At 33.5% G+C, this 23772-nt stretch overlaps 2 protein-coding genes across 2 annotated transcripts; one reads left to right on the forward strand and one right to left on the reverse strand.

Annotated features, from left to right (window-relative positions):
• The first annotated feature begins 271 nt into the window (after positions 1-271).
• On the forward strand, positions 272-4532 carry LOC110644106 (protein FMP32, mitochondrial). Its single transcript, XM_021796727.2, has 7 exons — positions 272-753; positions 854-985; positions 1151-1210; positions 2805-2881; positions 2972-3028; positions 3660-3726; positions 3803-4532. The coding sequence occupies exons 1-7, from the start codon at positions 577-579 to the stop codon at positions 3920-3922; spliced, it is 690 nt and encodes a 229-aa protein (XP_021652419.1). The 5' UTR covers positions 272-576; the 3' UTR covers positions 3923-4532.
• A 15569-nt stretch (positions 4533-20101) lies between these two features.
• On the reverse strand, positions 20102-21490 carry LOC131176297 (uncharacterized). The gene is made up of 2 exons (XM_058141298.1): positions 21325-21490; positions 20102-21165 (listed from the first exon to the last, which is right to left on the reverse strand). The coding sequence occupies exons 1-2, from the start codon at positions 21488-21490 to the stop codon at positions 20102-20104; spliced, it is 1230 nt and encodes a 409-aa protein (XP_057997281.1).
• Between the last annotated feature and the right edge of the window lie 2282 nt (positions 21491-23772).

The raw sequence follows: 23772 nt of genomic DNA on the forward strand, positions 1-23772 counted from the left end.
TATTCAATTTTTATAATTTGAAAAATATAATTATATAATTTTTTTATTTTTTAAGCTTTAAATTATTTAATTCCTATAAAAATAATTTATTTTTTAATATATTAATTAACAGAAAATAAACCGAAAAGACTAATCTATTTTTTTGAAATAAAAATGAAATAGTTTTAAGAATTAAATAATAATTTTTAATATGAATTTTATTTTTATGGGTACCATTTTTTTAATGCACTGTACATATACCTTAATAAACCCGCTTTTGCTTCTTGGACGTCCAACTCCAAGCAAGCATATGAGTTTGACGACGGTCTCCCGGGACCCTAGAGAACGCAAACGAAATCAAAAAGGCGCTAAGCGTTTTGGGCAAGCAACCGTATATTCTTCATTTTCTTTTTATCCAACGACTACGTTCCCATTTCCTATCAAGCGCAACTCTCCTCTTCCAGAGTTATTCTCTTCATTTCTTCGCAGAAATGAACAAAGTCCTCTTGTTCCATTCTTTGTAACAATCGGTTTCATTCTTCTGCTACTAATTTTTCTTAATATTGATTCATTCTGTTAACGAAAACTGCAAATTTGATGGCTATGTGTAAGCGTAGTGTTCAATTAGGGCTGAATGCTGCGTTTCATTTCACCAAGTTTCGATCTATCAATTCATCTTCAACTTCTTTTGCTAATGGATTTGAGTACAGACAGATATCTCAGCTCGTTAACTCTAATGTAAAGCGCGCGTTTCTCGTTGATACATTGGCTCTGGTAATTCATTTTCTGTTTGTAAAGGAAGATGTGAAAACTTTTAGAGAAGATAGCAGTTTTCGCTGTTTGTTTGATTTATTTTTTGGTTGAATTGGAAAAGGTGAGAGGTTTGGAAGCGCAAGGTGTGCCTTCGAAGCAGGCTGAGGCGATAACTGCTGCTATCACTGAAGTGTTAAACGATAGCTTGGAAAATGTGGCGCATTCTTTTGTTTCCAAGGCTGAAATGCAAAAGGTAATGATCTCGATCGCTTTTTCATTATTATTATTATTATTATTATTATTATTTCTTTTTAGTTTTTGGCTTAGCGTAGCTGTTATGTTTTGCATGCATACTGTTCGACGTTTTTACTGTAAAATAAATAGGTAATGTTTTTCCATGTATTTTGGAGATCTGTAGAGTGAAATGATTCAAGAATCAAATTTGTCAAAGTTCAAGTCTGAAGTACAGAGTTCTCAGGTAGTTCTTTGATTTCCTTCCTGAAATTCTTGTTCATGTGTAGTTTTTAGATCTTTGTTAGACTATTTTTTGTTTATAATATCGCTAGCGATTTAGTTCCTGTATTTGTATTGAGTTCTGTATATATATTCAACTTCAACAGTACAACTAACTTAGTGATGTTATGGATGAAATAATATGATCTGATATTTTTGGCCTGATAGCATTTACATTTGACTTGAATGTAGATTAGACTTGAGAATCTTTAAAAGTTTAGGAAATATTTCGTAATGTTTTGGTAAGTGTATTTGGACATAGACACAGTTGTAGTAGAGTGCTTTGTTGGTTTGAATCTAGGACTCATTTAAAATCTGAAGAAGCATTCACAGTTTTAGAGAGTAATTTAGAGGTTTGTCTTTTAGGCAAAGAATTTACTCCGTAGACAATTTAGATTTTAACTGATTATAATGAAAGAACTTTTAAGACTTTCAGATTCATAAATACTGGCTTTGGGCTGTCTTGGTTATCAGTTACTTTGATGAATTTGCATTTGTAAATATAGGGAAAATGATGGATTACCTTTTCCTTTGCTGCTCATTGGTTCTGGATAAAAATTTGTGGCAATTTGAGTGTTTTTGTTACTTCTTGATCCCAAAAGATCTCCTTATTTTGGGACTTATAAGTTTGTCTTAGCATATCAATTGCGTACACATTAAAGAGGGAGAGAGATGGGTCCCTACTTATTTTCCATTGCTTTCTTTCTTTTGATTTGACGTTTCCAGTTTAAGGTGGTTTCTCTCTCTCTCTCTCTCTCTCTCTCTCTGAGCATCATCCTGCTGATGGAAGGAGACCATAGGTGCAGTAATTGACTTCACTTGCCAAATATCATTGTATTGGCAGTGGACTAGAAAGTTGATCCATGCTTACTAGAGAGGGAATAGTACAGCAATTATGAAAGCTAGGTTGGAGACAAATGGCAATTGGTGACTTACATCTTGCTTGGGCTAGGAGCACACATTTTGTTGCCTGTTGCATGTATGTTTAAACCTATGGCGTCAAATAATGAACAAATATTGATAAAAAAGGAGTTGCTATGAAATGTCAACAGCCCATTGGACTGAACTTTATGAAAGGTTGCTGATGGCTGATCACCTTCCAATGTGAGTGGTGTTTGCTTCAACTTTTCTGTGTGACATTGCAAACCAAAGATGGTGCTTATTGTTCAGCCTTATGTTGGATAGTTACAAATCTATGAGGCATTGAATCCCTTTCACAATTTTGGCTTTTGGGGCATGCTCTTAGCACATGTGAGCTATTAATATGCCATGTGGACTGGGAATGGTTAAGAGCATCAAATTACCATTCACCACAAACTTTCTTCGCTCTGCTTCTGGTATCTGGTTATTTTTTCTCAGTTATGGATTTGTTATTAAATTTTCACATGCTTGCTTGTATGAAGCCATGATGAAGGTATGGTGTTCTGTCTGATATTATAAATTTTGTTTCTTACATGTCCATTCTGAAAATTCCTTGATACTGCAAGTTCTTGATTTTATAAGAAGTAATGGTGGTCCTTTTGGTGTAATTTCTTTCTGAAGAATTCTTCATGATGCAGGAGCATCATTTTTCTTTGTTGCAACGTGAGACTGAAAAACTACGGAGCGACATAGATAAAATGCGCAGTGAACTGAGGTCTGTGTGAGCAAGTGTTTGCTAAGTGCTAACTTCAGCTTGAATGTTTGATGTGTGGATGTTTACAGTTTAAGACTTTCTCTAAAACAGGTATGAAATTGACAAGGTCACGGCTGGGCAGCGTTTGGATTTAAATCTTGAAAGAGGGTAAGGAAGATAAACTCTGTTATGTGCTAAATAGGTGTTGCTGCGCCATTGTGTACCAGCGTACCAGTGGACCTGATCAGTCGATCCTAGAAGCAATGGACTTAAGTTGATAATCTATGCACTCAAATCTTTGCTCTTCTTTTATTTTTCCTCAACAAATCTATGCTTATGGTTGTTGAATGCAACAATCTGAAGTTGTGGGGACTTGTTCAGTATTGTGATTTAATCTTTGTCTATAAGGCCATTGCTTGTTTGCCTAGCAATGCTCAACTTTTAGATCAATGCAGAAGGGAGGGGGGGATTCATTTTTAATGATTTATTTTAGACCATAAGCATAGGTTCTTATTCTAGGAAAGAGATATGGTTGCTATGCATTGAGATCTGATTTTGTGAGTAAATTAAATTATGACTTGCTCATGCAGTTTTCTTGTTTTCATCATGAAAAAATATAATGAAAGCAACATAAAATAAACATTTCTCGGTATTATGCTACTTCTGAGGAAATGTACTCTCAAGAAATTGATTATAGGCATTTTCATGCCACTGGTTGAATTTGGCTAAGGTTAGATGATCATTGTGATGATACATCTATTGTGATTTTGCTTCATCTTTTAAACTTAATTGGGTGCAGGCGAATACGCGATGAGCTTGCTAATCAGAATGCAGAAACCACCAACCTCACAAACAAGCTTGACCGGGTGAGCTTAGTGATTTGAAGTGAAAAATGCCTTTATGAAGTTTTGTTGAGTAATGAGGACTTTCTTCCAACTGCAGGAAATTCATGCATTAAGAGCACAGTTGGAAGCGGCAAAGTATGATGTGATTAAATACTGCATAGGTACCCTTGTTTCAATATCTGCAGTTGGGCTTGCTGTCCTCCGGATCTTGTTGTAGTTATTCTTTTACTTGGGTGATGAATGTTAAAATTTCTCTAAGAATGCCAATTTCATTCTTTCCTGTGGAAACCGTTGCCTGATAAAATTAAAAAAAAACAAAAAAGGGTACCATTGTTTGATAGCTATTCCTTTTGAAAAGAGGCAAACCCACGTGATTAGAACAGATATCAGTTTAACTAGGGAATGAAGCACATTTTGTTTTGTGCAACTCTATTCTCATGGTAGGGTCACTCATCTCCATTATGGAGAATCAAAAGTAATGATGATGGTGAATTAATGTGCTCTAGGAATATTTCTGTACCCTTCGAAATATAAATGGCATGCAATAGGCCCACCATGAAGTGTCTGCTGTAGGACAGTAGGAGTTGACGCTATATGGAAGAATACAGGGAAGAAGTTTTCATTAGCTGAGAGATTGTCACATATTTTTTAATTGTTGCTAGTATTGGCAATCCAAAGCTTTCATTATTGTGGTCTGGCTAATTGTTCATGCAGGATGATCCTGTGCGCATGTATGGTTGATTTTCTATTGTTGGCTTAGCATTCATGTGTTGCAAATAACAACATAACCTATGGCTCATGGTTAAGGATCTGTGATTGTTGCTCTTTATTGTTATTATTATTATTTGTTTATTTTTGAGTGATAACTTATATATTTGGGTTATTTGATTTTGATAACTATGAACATATGACATTCATAGAACAAGGCCTTGACATTCAGAACCCTCCGGCATCATCTCATCATGTCAAATCTCTCAAAATAAGCCTAGCTAAGCATTAGTTCTACAATTATTTAAATCCATCACTTTTGGTGCAATCCTCATCTTTTCACTTTCTCCCAACATGCACTTCACACTGCATTTTTGTTTTTTCAATTCAATGGAGCCGAAGAACAAGGTAGTCACCATAAAAGTAAATAACTGCATTATTGCTAAGCAATGACGCAAATCTTATATACCCAGCTGTCAACCACTGCATTTTCATTTTCATTACCATTTGATCTTCTTATTTTGGAAACACTAATTTGCACGGATTGTCTTCATAATCTAAAGGGTGGTGTGTGGTGGGGGGGTGTGGTGTGTGGTGGGGGATGGGGGGAATGAAAAAAGTTTTATGTATGACTTCCAGGCTTGATAAGGTGACGGTGATGTATGTGGATTAGTTGATAGATAAAAAAAAAATTCAACCATTTTCATAAAAAAAAAGGGGCTGGTCGTCACACGTAGTCACGTCCCGTAGGAAAATGGCACAAAGTAAAGTCGCTCATGCGTGCTTTCTCTTTTGTTCTCTTACTTGCTGCCACCATTTTATAAGTGTGCTTATCCGGGATATGATACACCTTAAAAATACATAAAATGCACTTATTTTTGACATTTATATAGGATGTACAAATTAATTTCATGGATGGGTATTACATAAGTGTGAGAGATAAATACACTACTTTTCATATACGTAAGGTGTAGTACATTCCAATTCTGGATTTCTACATTGTTACTGCATTTTAGGTATCTGTTTAGGAACACAAGACGAGCGTGGGCTCTATTTATACAGAATTTGTTGTGCACTGCGGAAGTGTATAAACTGTAAAGAAACAAAGTAAACATACAAAACACTAATATTTATGTGGTTTACCCTCTCAATATAGGGCTACATTCACGGACATGTCATTTTCTACTATCATCAATAATGAATCATCAATTACAAGCTCAAACTATACTATTCATTAATCCAATTACACCCAAGAAAACCCATACAACATCAAACTCCTCATAGTAAATATAGTTAGTCCCTCTTAGTCTTCTTTAGACATAACTAAATATATTTACTATTATAATACTACACCACAAAGGGTGTTTTTAAGTAGACGGGCAAGAGCCTTCTCATCAATGGACAAGAATCCCTTCCTCTTGAATTCTATGTCCTTACTCAATTTTAGGCCGAAACCTCTCTCCACTGCAATAGGCAAGTGTTCCTCATCAATGGGCAAAGCCAAATCCTCAGCAATTGGCAAAACCCATGTCTATAATGGGCGACAGCTCACTCTATGAGCTGAAAGTCATTCTCTTCAATGGGCAAAAGCCAAATAACCTTTTCCATCATTCTCCTATTTATAGTGTTAATTCCCTCAATCCTTATCTGATTAGGAGTCCCACTTGTAGGCCCTGTAAGCTATAATGGGCTTAGTTTTGATGATAACAAAACTTAATGAAATATACATTAACTCTTTGTGCATAAGTATTTGAAGTGATTTTATAGGTCATGATATGCAAAGATATTGATGGAAGGACTATTCTATTGAAATGGCTAATATAAAAGGAGATTATTATCTTGTATAACACAAAACGAATCAAAGTCCATGAAGAATTAGAATAGAAATTAAGTTCTTAGGTCTATTGTACAAGATTGGAGAGATTATGTCATTTAAGATCTAAAATCAATTTTTTTTTTTAGATTCAAGAGTTTAAAAAGTGTTTTTACATCATTTCTAAGGTTTTTGAATGGTTAAAATAATTTTTACAACATTCTTTCAAAAACTCAAAATTTCAAAATTTAAGTCAGACAGTAGTGAAATTAGTTAACCTGTTGCGAAAATTAGTTAACTAGTTTTGTTGTTTAAAATTTTCTATCTTATGAAACTAGTTAACCAGTGAAAATTTTAGTTAACTATTTTCATACTCTGACTTGACACGACTCAGCTGTACGACTTTCAAAGAAGTAATGGCTAGTTTTTTGAAAATTAAAGAGCCGTTAGACACACTCTTTAACAGACGTTTTTAGCAATGGAAAGAACCTATAAAATGCATCATTTACTATAATTTTGCCTAATGAAAGTGTTCCTATTCATTGAGAATTTATTGTGCTATTTTTAATGCTTTCATTCAAATACTCTTGAGTTTGAGTGGCAAATTTTCTCTCTCAATCTTTTGGCATTAAATTTTGTATCTGAGAGTTATTGAGAGTGATTTCATCTACTCCAAAACATATTTAAGGTTGTATAAGTGTGAGGACACACTTATGGAAGGTTTTCAAGCACCTTGTGAAGCTCGTGGTTTGGGAAGCAAAGACATTGTAAAGGTTCTGAAGCATCTGGAAAGCTTGCTGAGATTGTAAAGGCTTTGAATCTTGCCTGTTGAAAAATATCAAATAGTGGAGTGACTCTCAAAGTGAGACTTTGAGAAGAGCTGATGTAGGCTAAGAGAGCCGAACCACTATAAACATTGTGTTTGATTCTCTTCTTCCCTTAACTCTTTAATTTTCAGCACTTTGATTCTCTAATTATATATTGAATGTGTTGAAAATTTGTTTTATTCAGTTAATACTGAGCTTGAACAATTAAACCTGTAAACTCTGATTTTTATGTGAGAAGATACACTTGATATTAAGTAATTATTTGGTGTGTGAGCTACTATTTGTGCATAACTTGTTTGATCACTTAAATTACATCTTAGAAACAGAGTTATACACATACATTGAAGTGCAAAGCCACAATTTTTCATTAAGTCTTGAGTAAAGACTGAAAAATTGCCTAAAGTGTCAAATTCATCCCCCTCTTGGTCACTTTCTTTGGGATAACAAATTGGTATCAGAGCTTGTCTCTCTTGCTTGAGGTTTAAACACCTTAGAGAGATCCTACAATGGCTGGCACATCTAACACAACTGGTATCCCTGCACCTTTGGCTGAAGGACACTCTATCACTAGACCACATTTGTTTAATGGTTCTAATTGTTCTTTTTCGAAAGTTAGGATGAGAAACTTTATTCAATCTGTTGATATTGAAGCATGGCAAAGAATTGTTAAAGGTCCTGAAATTCCATTAGAATTGCATGCTTATGGTTATAGAGAAAAACTAGAAGATGACTATAATGAACTTGATTGGAAGAAAGTTTCTTCAAATGCTAAAGCTTTAAATATTCTTCATTGTGCACTTGATGCAACTGAGTATAATCGTATTTCAGGTTGTACATCTGCAAAAGAAGTGTGGGATAAACTTGAAGTCACATATGAAGGGACTAATCAAGTGAAGGAATCAAAAGCCAATAGGCTTGTTCGAGAATTCTATTTGAGATGAAACCTGGAGAAACCATTTCAGAAATAAGCACAAGATTTACTGATCTGGTAAATGTTCTCAAAGCTCTTGAAAAGGAATTCACTGAAAAAGAATTAGTCAAGAAAGTCTTGAGGTCACTACCTAAATCATGGGAAACAAAAGTGACAGTGATATTTGACACCAAAGACTTCTCCAAATTCACTTATGATGAGCTGATTGGTTCTCTTATTGCTAATGAAATACTTTATGAGAAGAGCAAGAGCAATGTAAATGATGAAAATAAAAGGAAAGGAATTGCCTTGAAGTCAAGCGAAGAGGATGAATTAAGGAAAACTATACATTTTAAGGCTACCTCAAGTGACAGCTCCAATAGTTCAAGTGATGATGATGATATTGCCATGATTACAAGAAGATTCAAGAAAGCCTTCAAAAAGGGAGGTTCGAAATATAAGAAATTCCTAAAGAAGTATTCTCCCAAAGGTGAAACAAGCAAGGATCAAAGTGAGATTAAATGCTTTGAGTTCAAAAAACCTGGCCACATCAAGCCAAATTATCCTAAACTAGAAAAGAAGAATTCAAAGGACAAGAGCAAGAAAACTTTGGTTGCTGGTTGGAAGGACAGTGATGACTTCTCAAGTGATAACTATAGTGACAAGGACTGTTGCACACATTTGTCTCATGGCTCTGGAAGAGGATAAACCAGAAAACTCTCAACAAAGAGAAATCAACACTGAGGTAAATAATTCTGACTCTCTTAGTATTGAAGATTATGAAGATGCATTTGCTAAATTGTATGAAGAATACAAAGTTTATAAGAAAAGATGTTCTATTTTAAACAAAGAAATTGCTTCTTTAAGATCAGAAAATAATTCTATGAGTATTATTGTGCAAGAAAATAAGTTTTATAAAAATCAAATGCTCTTGTTTGATGAGTTGAATAAGGAGTTAGAAGATTCAAAAACTACTTGTGAAAAACTCATTGAGAAAAACAGGATTCTAGAAACCAAGGTGGAATCTTTGACAAATGATTTAGCTAAATTCACCAATGGCACACAAATTCTTGATACTTTACTTGGTTCTCAAAGATTTTCAAATAAAAAATCTGGTCTTGGTTATGATGGGTTTATGCACTATGGAAAATACAAAAATTTCTTTGTGAAAGCTTCCTCTTATTCATTACCAAATGTTATCTGCTTCTATTGTAACCAAGATGGTCATATGGTTAGTCATTGTCCTATAAGGAAAGGTTCCTCAATGGTAAAAAAGATTTGGGTACCTAAAGGAACAATTCTTAATGTCTCTAACCCCCAAGGACCTAAACTTGCTTGGATACCTAAGAAATAGTCAATTAATTTCAGGTATGTCTTAGAAGTAAGTAAGAATGTAAACAATGGTATATTGATAGTGCTTGCTCAAGACACATGACTGGAGAGAAAGAAAATTTCTCAAACCTTACTTTGAAAAGTGGTGGACATCTGAGATTTGGTGACAAAGGCAAAGCTTACATCATTGGAAGTGGCTCTATTGGGAAGAATCCAAGCATAAAGGATGTTGCACTAGTTGAAGGTTTGAAATTCAATCTTCTTAGTGTAAGTCAACTATGTGATAAAGGTTACAAAGTTATTTTTAATTCTACACATTGTGAGATTAGAAGTTTGCATGATGACCATACATTATTCATTGCACCTAGAAGTGAAAATGTGTATTTGCTTGATTTGAATGTTATTGAAAATGGAAATGAAAGATGTTTTGTATCTCTTGAAGAAGATAGTTGGTTGTGGCATAGAAGACTTGGTCATGCTAGTATGCATGTGATTTCAAAACTTTTAAGATATGATCTTGTTAAAGGTTTACCAAAAATTAACTTTGAAAAAGATCATGTTTGCAAGCCTTATTCTCTTGGGAAACAAACCAAATTTTTTTTCAAATCAAAAAATGTTGTTTCAACATCTAAACCTCTTGAGCTATTACATCTTGATTTGTTTGATCCTATTACACCTATAAGTCTTGGTGGTAAAGTATATACTTTGGTCATAGTAGATGATTACACTAGGTATACATGGACATATTCTATTGCACATAAGGATGAAGCTTTTAGTGTATTTACATCTTTTTGTAAGAAAGTTCAAAGTGAAAAAGGCTTATCAATTTCCTGCATTAGAAGTGATCATAGGAGAGAGTTTGAAAACCAATCTTTTGATGAATTTTGTTCAAACAATGGCATTTTTTATAACTTTTCAGCTCCTAGAACCCCTCAAAAAAATGGAGTAGTAGAGAGGAAAAATAAAACTTTACAAGAAATGGCAAGAACAATGCTTGGTGAACACTATCTTCCAAAATATTTTTGGGCAGAAGCCATAAACACTGTTGCTATATCTTGAATAGAGCAATGATTAGGCTAAATCTTAAAGAAAACCTCTTATGAGTTATGGAAAGGGAGGAAGCCTAACATTTCTTACTTTCATGCATTTTGTTGTAAGTGTTACATTTTGAATAACAAAAATGTTAACCTCAAAAAGTTTGATGTAAAATCAAATGAAGGTATTTTTTTAGGATATTCAATACATAGCAAAGCTTATAAAGTCTTTAATAGGAGAACTTTGTTAGTTGAGGAAACCATTCATTTTGTATTTGATGAAACTAACAACTTCTTGGAAGGAAAGATTGTTTGTGATGATGATGAACTAGGTAAAATTTTTGAAAGAAAGGGATGAGACTCAAAGGCAATAAAGTTAACCTATTGAGCCCCAAAGTGCAATTGGGAATGATGTTGTCAATGAAAATGCTAATGAGAAAGATCAAGAACGTGATCAAGAAGTATTGCCCAATATTAAAGAACTCCAAATTGATGAACCACATCATGATGACCTACCTCAAGAATGGAGATATCATAGAGATCATCCAAAGGAGGACATAATTGATAGCCCTTCACAAAAGATGATGACAAGAGCTCAACTTCGAAAATACTTTGGTAATGTTGCATTTGTTTCTCAACTTGAACCGAAGTCTTATGATGAAGCTCAAAGTGATGAGAGTTGGATTCTTGCTATGTAAGAAGAACTCAATCAATTTGAGAGAAATAAAGTATGGAAACTTGTTCCTAGGCCTAGAAATCATTCTATCATTGGTACTAAGTGGGTTTTTAGGAACAAAATAGATGATAAAGGGCATGTTATTAGAAATAAGTCTAGATTACAAGCTCAAGGATATAATCAAGAGGAAGTTATTGATTTTGATGAGACTTTTGCTCCGGTTGCTAGAATTGAAGCTAATAGAATGTTGTGTGCATTTGCATGTTATAAAAATTTTATGCTATATCAAATGGATGTTAAGAGAGCATTCTTGAATGGTTATGTTGATGAAGAAATTTATGTTGAACAACCACCAGGTTTTGAAAACCATAAATTTCCTAATCATATTTATAAACTCACTAAGGCCTTATATGGATTGAAGCAAGCCCCTAGAGCTTGGTATGAGAGGCTTAGTAAGTTTCTTTTAGATAATGATTTTCAAAGAGGATAAGTAAGCAACACACTCTTCACTAAGACACACAAACATGATATGCTTATTGTTCAAATTTATGTTAATGACATTATTTTTTGTGCTACTAATGCTTCTATATGCAAATGCTTCTCTAAGATGATGCAAAATGAATTTGAGATGAGCATGATGGGTGAACTTACCTTTTTCCTTTGACTGCAAATTAAGCAACTCAATGGTGGCATCTTCATAAATCAATCCAAGTAGATCAAAGATATGCTAAAGAAATTCAAGATGGATGATTTGAAGGGTATTGGAACTCCTATGAGCTCCACCATCAAGTTGGAAAATGATGAAAAATGTAAAGATGTTGATCAAAAGCTATTTAGAGGTATGATTGGCTCACTTTTATATTTAACTGCATCTAGAACCGACATTCATTTTAGTGTGTGTTTATGTGCTCGGTTTCAATCATGTCCCAAGGAATCTCATCTAATTGCTGTTAAAAGGATTTTCAAATACCTCATTGGCACACACTCAATTAGTTTATGGTATCCTAAATGCGACACATTTGATCTAGTTGGATATAGTGATTCTGATTTTGCTGGAAGTAGATTGGATAGAAAGAGTACTTCAGTTACTTTCCAATTCCTAGGTCATGCCTTAGTGTCTTGACATAGTAAGAAACAAACTTCTGTAGCTCTTTCTACTGCTGAAGCAGAATACATTGCTGCAGGAAGTTGTGTTGCTCAAATTCTATGGATAAAGCAACAATTAGAGGATTTTGGTATAAAGGTTGATCATGTTCCTATAAGGTGTGATAACACTAGTGCCATTAACCTAACTAAAAATTTAGTTCAACACTCTAGATTAAAGCACATAGAATTTAGACATCATTTTATTAGAGATCATGTTCAAAAGGGTGACATTGAGTTAGAATTTGTTCCTACAGAACAACAACTTGCAGACATTTTTACAAAACCCTTAAATGAGGAAAACTTTTGTAGGATTAGAAGGGAACTTGGCATGAGTGAAGCTATTGAATGATACTTGCTACATTTGATATGAATATGCTGTCAAATTTGGTTGAATATGTTATTAGTGCTATATTCTGCGTATATGTGTTTTTAGTTAACTACTTTCTCACTGTAGTTATCTAGTTTTATATCTATATAATATTTAGCCAACTGGGTTTCAAAATTAGTTAACTAATTTTGCTTCTGTGTATATTTGAGAAAACACGCCTGTTTTAAAATTACTTTCTTTCTAACGGGTATTTTTGCTCTCTTTACAATTTATTTTGACAAATATAGCCCTTAGCACAGCTAAGCACTTTTTATGCCTTTAAAGGGTAAAATTGGATTTTGGCAAAAAGAGATTCCCGGTTCTCTATGATAAACTGACACAGTTTCAAAATTTGAAATTTTTTGGTAATTGCTACATATCACTTCAATCAATCTCTCAAAAACTCCCTCATTTCCTACTACAAATTGATTATCCACTCTCTTAGAAACCTAAATTTCTCTCAAAACCAAAAACCTCCAATTCTTCTTCTCAAAATTCCTAAACAGTAAAATCTCATTTTTCCTTAAACCGCTACTTCTATCTCTCTGAAATTTTCCAAGAATCAATGGCAAGGGTAAAACAAGTGGCTACCAGACCTCGAAAACTTATGGGTGATGCTATGAAAGCCGCTGGCAAATCCAAAAAGGAAAGAGAAGAAGAAACTGAAGTTGAGAACAGTGATGAAGAAACAGAGACAGTGGCAAAACGAGCGAGAAAAAGAAAAGGAAAGGATATTGCTAAGTCAGAACCTTCTAAGAAAAAGAAGAAAGTTGAGAAGGCCCCTGCTTCGAAACCCTTTGTGCAACAGAATATTTTTGAGCCAGGGTACATTAAATGGGATTCATTTTCTGATTTGCCCTATGAATTTGAAGATTTATTTACTTTTCAAGGCTGGATGGAATTTTCTGAGTTGAATTAATATTATTATCCTTATTTAATTCAATAATTTTATGGAAGTATAAAAGAAATTGTTAAAGGAGAAAGTTTTAGTGTGAAAGTTAAGAAGAAAAGTCAGATTATTGATGCTGATTTCTTAGCCTCTATTTTGAACCTACCGAATGATGGAAATAGGATTGGAACCTTCAAAAATACTAGGAAGCTTGAAGGATATGATAAGAAGGCATTTCAATTGTCAATTTTTCTAGAGGGTACACTCGAAAATGAAATGACCAATATCAATTTAGTGCCTCAAAATTCTAAGATTCTACAATCATTCATTCGATACTTGCTCAATTGTAGAAGTGGTAGTCATTCTTACGCAAATAGCCTTGATTTATGCATTATGTGACGCTTGGTTAACAAAATCAGATTCAATTTGCCATTTTTTATTTTTAAAGTGATTGCTAAGTCTAGTAAGCATAAAAGGTTGCCACATGCTATGCCTTTGACTCTTGTATTTCAAGCTATGGGAGTTGATCTGAGCAAAGAAAAGAAGTTTAGCAATCCTATCCCCATTAAAGAGATACTCAAGGCAGATGATGGTAGGAAAAGGAGTAAGAAAGAAGAGAAGAAGGAAGAAGAGGTGACTGAGATTGAAATTGAATATGAATCAGAATCAAATTCTAAAAAAGAATCAGATATCCCAATAGGCAAGTTGAAAGAGAGAAGTTCTAAGATAGATGAAAGGGAAAGCTCTAAGAAGAAAGAGAAAATGAAGCTGAAAATGTCAGATTTTGTGAAAATAAGTAAAGCAAATCTGAAAATGATGAAGGAAATCAAAGAAATGAGTGGACTGAGCTTGAGTATTTTAGAAAAATCTCATGAATTGCAGAAAGGAATTGTGGCTGAGCAAAATGCAAAGATGAATATGTTGATTAATAGATTAGATAGGCAGGAATGGTTCATGAAGAAGATGACTCAAATGCTATTTGGTGAATCTTTTGAAAAGTTTGGAGATTTTGAAAGCTACCCACATGGTACTGTTGGTCCTAGCAATGCAAAGGCTGCTGGACCAAGTAGAGTAAAAATTTCTGAAGTAGTAGAAGAAGAAGAGGAGCATGTAGAAACTATTGAAAAGGAAAAAGAATAAAGTAAGCTAGTTGAGGTTGAAGAAGTAGAGAACAATGATAAGAAGGAAGAAACTGCAAAAAAGAAATCAAAAGCAGAACAAGAACCTGACAAGGAAACATCAAAAGAATACTCCTCATCTCATACTAAAAGCAACAATAGCAGTGAGAATGGGAAAAATGGAAGCAAAAATGGTTCACGACAAGAAAAGGAGAAGAAAGATGCTGGCAATAAGGAAGAAGAGCAGTCACAAGATCCATCCTCTGATTAACCAAACCCTGCTCCTAGTACCTCTCAACCAGTACCTGAATCATCCATCTCTTTACCCATGCAATATGGCCCTAGAAGAACCAAAGTACAAGCCAGAAAATCAGTTCTACCCATTCCTCCAAAAATCCAAGTAACCATACCTAAAATCCAAGCCAAAGCTATTGATCTTACTCACCTTAGGAGAAGTGGCGGGATTCTTAGCAGCAAGGATAAACCTTGAGATTTTTGAAATATGATTTATGACTTTCAAATTTGTATCTTTTTGTTTTTCTTTCAAAAAGGGGAGAAAATAAGGGAAAATAGGAAAATATCTATCTTTTTGTTGATGTCAAAAAGGGAGAGAAATTAGGAGAAGATGAGAAATTACGAGAAAATAGGAAAATATTTTAACTGACAGAATGTTTTTAGTTAACTGAGTACATTTTTAGTTAACTAATTTTGTTCAGTGGTTATATGGTTCATATTCTGATATAGATATTTTGGACTTATTTTGAAAAGTTATTCAAGATATGATGATGATCTTTTATGATTGACTTATGGTTGATATATCCTATATATGATGATTGAATTGATCTTGGATGAATTGATCTTGGAAATTGTTAACATATTACTTATATTGTTATCTTCAAAATGCCTTAAATATCATATTAAGGGGGAGCTATTTTGTAGCTTCTCAATTTTATTACATTTTGAATGATTGTGTGGATACATATAGGGGGAGCTTGTCTCAAAGCAAGTCTTGCATATATGACATATGTAGATAGTTATACAATTGAATTTTTCTGATCTTCATAGATTCATTAAGTTTTGACATCATCAAAAAGGGGAAAATTGTAAGTCCTGTAAGCTATAATGAGTTTGATTTTGATGATAACAAAACTTAATAAAATATACATTAACCCTTTGTGCATAAGTATTTGAAGTGATTTTATAGGTCATGATATACAAAGACATTAATGGAAGGACTATTTTATTGACATGGCTGATATAAAAGGAGATTATCATCTTGTATAATACAAGATGAATCAAAGTCCATGAAGAATTTGGATAGAAATTAAGTTCTTAGGTCATTATACAAGATTGGAGAGATTTTGCCATTTAGGACCTAAAATTAATTTTGTTTTTAGATTCAAGAGTTTAAAAAGTTTTTTTACATCATTTCTAAAGTTTTTGAATGATCAAACTAATTTTTACAACATTCCTTCAAAAACTCAAATTTTCAAAATTTAAGTAAGATAGTAGCGAAATTAGTTAACCTGTTGTGAAAATTAGTTAACTAATTTTGTTGTCTAAAATTTTCTGTCTTATAAAACTTTAACCAATGAAAATTTTAGTTAACTATTTTCATACTCTGACCTGACAGAACTCTGCTGCATGACTTTCAAAGAAGTAACGATTAGTTTTTTGAAAATTAAAGAGCCGCTAGACACACTCTTCAAGAGACGTTTTTAGCAATGGAAAGCACCTATAAAAGGCACCATTTACTATAATTTTACCTAATGAAAGTGTTCCTATTCATTGAGAATTTATTATGTTATTTCTAAAGCTTTCATTCAAATACTCTTGAGATTGAGTAGCAAATCTTCTCTCTCAACCTTTTAGCCTTAAATTCTGTATCTGAGAGTTATTGAGAGTGATTTCTTCTACACCGAAACCTATTTAAAATTATGTAAGTGTGAGGACACACTTGTGGAAGGTTTTCAAGCACCTTGTGAAGTTTGTGGTCTTTTGTAGAACGCAAAGACATTGTAAAGGTTCTCAAGCACCTGGGAAGCTTGCTGAGATTGTAAAGACTTTGAATCTTGCCTGTTGAAAAGATCAAATAGTGGAGTGACTCTCAAATTGGGACTTTGGGAAGAGTGGATGTAGGCTAAGAGAGCCAAACCACTATAAATATTGTGTTTGATTCTCTTGTTCCCTTAACTTTTTAATTTTTAGCACTTTAATTCTCTGATTATATATTGAATGTGTTGAGAATTTGTTTTATTGAGTTAATACCGAGCTTGAATAATTAAACCTGCAAACTCTGATTTTTATGTGAGAAGATGCACTTGATATTCAGTAATTATTTTGTGTATGAGCTGCTATTTGTGCATAACTTATTTGATTACTTAAATTGCATGTTATAAATAGAGTTATACACATACATAGAAGTGCAAAACCACAATTTTTCATTAAGTCTTGAGCAAGGACTGAAAAATTGCCTAAAGTGTCTAATTCACAATTCACTCCCCTCTTGGTCACTTTCTTTGGGATAACACCACTCAATTTAGGAATAACACTAAAATAACAGTTCTACTCATTATAGGAAATATTTCTCCCACTCAAATTAGAAAAAAATCTCTCTCCAAATCCCATTAGGATTTTGAGTCATAATTCTAACAATCTCCACCTTGACTCAAAATCCATCAACCATTGCATACCTCAAATTCTTGGGTGTCATCAAATTATCAAATCTCCATGCTTGAGCTTGAACCCTTCAAATCATCAATTCTTCAATCTTCATCTTCGGTGTAACTTTTTTTATTCTTCAAAAAATATTTACGTCATCAAACATCTTGATTTTGCATCAAGAGCTCCACCTCAATTTCAACTCTCCACCACCACCATTATTGCATGTGCGATTTTCTACATGTTGCAATAGCTCCACCTTCAACCAAACTCACCAAGATCATCTCCATGCTCTGATACCAATTTGTTATGCACTGCGAAAGCGTGTAAACTATAAAAAAATAAAACAAACACAAAAAATACTCAACATAGGACTACATCCACGGACATGCCATCTTCCACTATCATCAATAATAAATCATCAATTACAAGCTCAAACTATACTACCCATCAATCCAATTACACCCAAGAAAACTCATACAACATCAAACTGTTCATAGTAAATATATTAGTTAGTCCCTCTCAATCTCCTCTAGACATAACCCAATATATTTACTATTATAACACTACACCATAAATGGTATCTTCAACTATATGGGTAAGAGCCCTCTCACCAATGGACAAAAATTCCTTTCTCTTGAATTCTCTGTCCTTACTCCACTTTAGGCCATAGCCTCTCTCCACTGCAATGGGCAAATGCCCCTCATCAATAAGCAAAGCCAAATCCTCAGCAATTGGCAAGGCCTCTCTCTACAATGGATGACAGCCTCACTCTATGAGCTGAAAGTCATTCTCTTTAATGGGCAAAAGCCAAATAACCTTTTTCATCATTCTCCTATTTATAGTGTTAATTCCCTCAATCCTTATCTGATTAGGAGTCCCACTTAATTTAGGAATAACACTAAAATAAGGGTTCTACTCATTATAGGAAATATTCCTCCATCCTATTGAGGAATATTTCTCCCACTCAAATTAGGAAAAGATCTCTCTCCAAATCCCATTAGGATTTTGAGTCATAATTCTAATAGAATTTCTACAAGATTTGTTAGCACGCAACAACCCTTAATTGTAAGTTAGCTTAGCTTAGGTCAGTTGCTGAAAACATATCATCATATATTCTCAAAATAATAATTTCACAATTAATCATCCAAATACACTAAAGCTGACTTAAAATCAAATGTGTTAATAGTCTTAGAAGTACATTTGCATTTCAAGAAACCTATTTCTATGACATGAACTTTGTTGTCCCAAAGAAAGTGACCAAGAGAGGGGTGAATTGGACACTTTAGGCAATTTTTTAGTTCTTGCTTAAGATTTAATGAAAAATTATGGCTTTGCACTTCTATGTTTGTGTATAACTCTGTTTCTAAGATATAATTCAAGTAATCAAACAAATTATGCACAAATAGCAGTTCATACACAAAATAATTACTTAATATCAAATGTATCTTCTCACATAAAAATCAGAGTTTGCAGGTTTAATTATTCAAGCTCAACATTAACTCAATAAAACAAATTCTCAACACATTCAATATATAATCAGAGAATCAAAGTGTTGAAAATTAAAGAGTTAAGGAAAGAAGAGAATCAAACACAATATTTATAGTGGTTCGGCTCTTTTAGCCTATATGCACTCTTCCCAAAGTCCCACTTTGAGAGTCACTCCATTATTTGATCTTTTCAACAGGCAAGATTCAAAGCCTTTACAATCTCAGCAAGCTTCTCAGGTGCTTGAGAACCTTTACAATATCTTTACTTCCCACAAAAGACCACAAGGTTCACAAGGTGCTTGAAAACTTCCACAAGTGTGTCCTCACACTTACACAACCTTAAATAGGTTTCGGTGTAGGAGAAATCACTCTCAATAACTCTCAGATACATAATTTAATGCTAAAAGGTTGAGAGAGAAGATTTATCACTCAAGCTCAAGAGTATTTGAATGAAAATATTAAAAATAGCATAATAAATTCTGAATGAATAGAAACACTTTCATTAGGTAAAATTATAGTAAATGATGCCTTTTATAGGTGCTTTCCATTGCTAAAAATATCTGCTAGAGAGTGTGTCTAACGGCTCTTTAATTTTCAAAAAACTAGCCGTTACTTCTTTGAAAGTCATGCAGCAGAGTTCTGTCAGGTCAGAGTATGAAAATAGTTAACTAAAATTTTCACTGGTTAACTAATTTTGTAAGATAGAAAATTTTAGACAATAAAACTAGTTAAGTAATTTTCGCGACAGGTTAACTAATTTCACTACTGTCTGACTTAAATTTTGAAAATTTGAGTTTTTGAAGAAAAGTTGTAAAAATTAGTTTGATCATTCAAAAACCTTAGAAATGATGTAAAAATGCTTTTTAAACTCTTGAATATAAAAACAAAATTGATTTTAGGTCATAAATGGCATAATCTCTCCAATCTTATACAATGGACCTAAGAACTTAATTTCTATCCTAATTCTTCATGGACTTTGATTCATCTTGTGTTATACAAGATGATAATCTTCTTTTATATCAGCCATGTCAATAGAATAGTCCTTCCATCAATGTTTTTGCATATCATGACCTATAAAATCACTTCAAATACTTATGTACAAAGGGTTAATGTATATTTCATTAAGTTTTGTTATCATTAAAATCAAGCTCATTATAGCTTACAGGGCCTACAATCTCCCCCTTTTTAATGATGTCAAAACTTAATGAATCTATGAATATCATAAAAATTCAATTGTATAACTATCTACATATATCATGTATGCAAGAATTTGCTTTGAGACAAGCTCCCCCTATATGTATCCACACAATCATTCAAAATGCAATAAAGTTAAGAAGCCACAAAATAGCTCCCCCTAAAGTTGATAGTTAAAACATTTTGAAGATAAAAATAGAAGTAACATGTTAAACAATTTCCAAGATCAATTCAACCAGCAGCTTTTACATTGCTAGGACTAGCAGTACCATGTGGGTAGCTTCCAAAATCTCCAAACTTCTCAAAAGATTCACCAAACAACATTTGAGCCATCTTCTTCATGAACCATTCCTGTCTATCCAATCTATTAATCAACATATCCATCTTGGCATTTTGCTCAGCCATAATTCCTTTCTGCAATTCATGAGATTTTTCTAAAATGCTCAAGCTCAGACCACTCATTTCCTTGATTTCCTTCATCATTTCTAGATTTGCTTTACTTATTTTCACAAAGTCTAACATTTTCAGCTTCATTTTCTCTTTCTTTTTAGAGCTTTCCCCTTCATCTATTTTAGAACTTTTCTCTTTTAACTTGCTTATCGGAATGTCTGATTCTGTTTCAGAATTTGATTCTGATTCTGATTCAATCTCAATCTCAGTCTCTTCCTCTTGCTTTTTCTCTTCTTTCTTACTCCTTTTCCTACCACCATCAGCCTTGAATATCTCCTTAATGGGGATAGGATTGCTAAACTTCTTTTCTTTGCTCAGATCAACTCCCATAGCTTGAAATACAAGAGTCAAAGGCATAGCATATGGTAACCTTCTATGCTTACTAGACTTAGCAATAACTTTGAAAATAAAAAATGACAAATTGAATCTGATTTTGTTGATCAAGTGCCACATGATACATAAATCAAGGCTATTTGCATATGAATGACTACCACTTCTAGGATTGAGCAAGTATCGAATGAAGGATTGCAGAATCCTAAAATTTTGAGGCACTAAACTAATATTGGTCATTTCATTTTCGGGTGTACCCTCTAGAAAAATTGACAATTGAAATGCCTTCTCATCATATCCTTCAAGCTTCCTAGTATCTTTGAAGGTTCCAATCCTATTTCCATCATTCGGTAGGTTCAAAACAGAGGCTAAGAAATCAACATCAATAATCTGACTTTTCTTCTTAACTTTCACACTAAAACTTTCTCCTTTAACAACTTCTTTCATACTTCCATAAAATTCTTGAATTAAATAAGGATAATAATATTCATTCAACTCAGAAAATTCCATCCAGCCTTGAAAAGTAAATAAATCTTCAAATTCATAAGGCAAATTAGAAAATGAATCCCATTTAATGTACCTTGGCTCGAAAATATTTTATTGCATAAAGGGTTTTGAAACAGGGGCCTTCTCCATTTTCTTCTTTTTCTAGGAAGGCTCTGACCCAGCAATACCCTTTCCTTTTCTTTTTCTTGCTCGTTCTGCCACTGTCTCTGTTTCTTCATCACTGTTCTCAATTTCAGTTTCTTCTTCTCTTTCCTTTTCGGATCTGCCAACAGCTTTCATAGCATCACCCATAAATTTTCGAGGTTTGATAGCCACTTGTTTTACCCTTGCCATCGATTCTTGGAAAATTTCAGAGAGAGGGGTAGCGGCTTAAGGAAGAACGAGATTTTGCCGTTTAGGGATTTTGAGAAGGAGAATTGGGGGATTTTGGTTTTGAGAGAAGTTTAGGTTTCTAAGAGAGTGGAGAATCAACTTGCAACAGAGAAATGAGGGAGTTTTTGAGAGACTGATTGAAATGATATATAGCAGTTACCAAAAAAAATTTTCAAAATTTGAAACTGTGTACAGTTTTTCATGGAGAATCGGGAATTCCTTTTTGCCAAAACCAATTTTACCCTTTAAAGGCATAAAAAGTGCTTAACTGTGCTAAGGGGTATATTTGTCAAAATAAATTGTAAAGAGAGCGAAAATACCAGTTAGAAAGAAAGTAATTTTAAAACAGACGCATTTTCTCAAATGTACACAGAAGCAAAATTAGTTAAACTAATTTTGAAACCCAATTGGCTAAATATTATACTGGTATAAAACTAGACAACTGCAATGAAAAAGTAGTTAACTAAAAGCAAATATACACAGAATATAGCACTAGCAACATATTTAACCAAATTTGGCAGCAAATTCATATCAAATGTAACAAGTATCATTTAATAGCTTCACTCATGCCAAGTTCCCTTCTAATCCTATAAAAGTTTTCCTCATTTAGAGGTTTTTTAAAAATGTCTGCAAGTTGTTGTTCTGTAGGAACAAACTCTAACTCAATGTCACCATTTTAAACATGATCTCTAATAAAGTGATGTCTAATTTCTATGTGCTTTGATCTAGAGTGTTGGACTGGATTTTAGTTAGGTTGATGGCACTAGTGTTATCACACCTTATAGGAACATGATCAACCTTTATACCAAAATCCTCTAATTGTTGCTTCATCCATAGAATTTGAGCAACACAACTTCTGCGACAATGTATTCTTGGCAGATGAAAGAGCTACAGAAGTTTGTTTCTTACTATGTCAAGACACTAAGGCATGACCTAGGAATTGGCAAGTACCCGAAGTAATCTTTCTATCCAATCTACTTCCAGTAAAGTCAGAATCACTATATCCAACTAGATCAAATGTGTCACATGTAGGATACCATAAACCAATTGAGTGTGTGCCAATGAGGTATTTGAAAGTCCTTTTAACAGCAATTAGGTGAGATTCCTCAGGAAATGATTGAAATCGAGCACACAAACACACACTAAAATGAATGTCGGGTCTAGATGCAGTTAAATATAAAAGTGAGCCAATCATGCCTCTAAATAGCTTTTGATCAACATCTTTACCTTTTTCATCCTTTTTCAACTTGATTGTGGAGCTCATAGGAGTTCCAATACTCTTCAAATCATCCATATTGAATTTCTTTAACATATCTTTGATGTACTTGGATTGATTAATGAAGATGCCACAATTGAGTTGCTTAATTTGTAGTTCAAGGAAAAAGGTAAGTTCACCTATCATGCTCATCTCAAATTCATTTTGCATCATCTTAGAGAAGCTTTTGCATAGAGACGCATTAGTAGCACCAAAAATAATGTATTAACATAAATTTGAACAATAAGCATATCATGTTTGTGTGTTTTAGTGAACAGTGTGTTGTCTACTTTTCCTCTTTGAAAACCATTATCTAAAAGAAACTTACTAAGCCTCTCATACTAAGCTCTAGGGGCTTGCTTCAATCCATATAAGGCCTTAGTGAGTTTATAAATATGATTGGGAAATTCATAATTTTCATAACCTGGTGGTTGTTCAACATAAACTTCTTCATCAATATAACCACTCAAGAATGCACTCTTAACATCTATTTGATATAGCATAAAATTTTTATAATATGCAAATGTACACAATATTCTAATAGCTTCAATTCTAGCAACTAGAGCAAAAATCTCATCAAAATCAATAACTTCCCCTTAATTATAGCCTTGAGCTACTAATATAGCCTTATTTCTAATAACATGCCCTTTATCATCCATTTTGTTCCTAAAAACCCACTTAGTACCAGTGATAGAATGATTTCTAGGCCTATGAACAAGTTTCCATACTTTATTTCTCTCAAATTGATTAAGTTCTTCTTGCATAGCAAGAATCCAACTCTCATCACTTTGAGCTTCATCATAAGACTTTGGTTCAAGTTGAGAAACAAATGCAACATTACCAAAGTATTTTCGTAGTTGAGCTCTTGTCATCATCTTTTGTGAAGGGCTATCAATTATGTCCTCCTTTGGATGATCTCTATGATATCTCCATTCTTGAGGTAGGTCATCATGATGTGGTTCATCAATTTGGAGTTCTTCAACATTGG

This window comes from Hevea brasiliensis, unplaced genomic scaffold (genome assembly GCF_030052815.1).
Source record: "Hevea brasiliensis isolate MT/VB/25A 57/8 unplaced genomic scaffold, ASM3005281v1 Scaf1, whole genome shotgun sequence".
NCBI classification, from domain to species: domain Eukaryota; kingdom Viridiplantae; phylum Streptophyta; class Magnoliopsida; order Malpighiales; family Euphorbiaceae; genus Hevea; species Hevea brasiliensis.

Bases quoted from the DNA above. Each gene is read 5' to 3' on its own strand.
- LOC131176297 (XM_058141298.1), bottom strand. From the start codon at position 21,490: ATGGCAAGGGTAAAACAAGTGGCTATCAAACCTCGAAAATTTATGGGT. The intron at 21,166-21,324 runs GTATTGCTGGGT...TTACTTTTCAAG, and splicing joins AAGAAAAAGAAAAGGAAAGG to GCTGGATGGAATTTTCTGAG.
- LOC110644106 (XM_021796727.2), top strand. From the start codon at position 577: ATGGCTATGTGTAAGCGTAGTGTTCAATTAGGGCTGAATGCTGCGTTT. The intron at 1,211-2,804 runs GTAGTTCTTTGA...TTCATGATGCAG, and splicing joins CTGAAGTACAGAGTTCTCAG to GAGCATCATTTTTCTTTGTT. The intron at 2,882-2,971 runs GTCTGTGTGAGC...TCTCTAAAACAG, and splicing joins AAAATGCGCAGTGAACTGAG to GTATGAAATTGACAAGGTCA.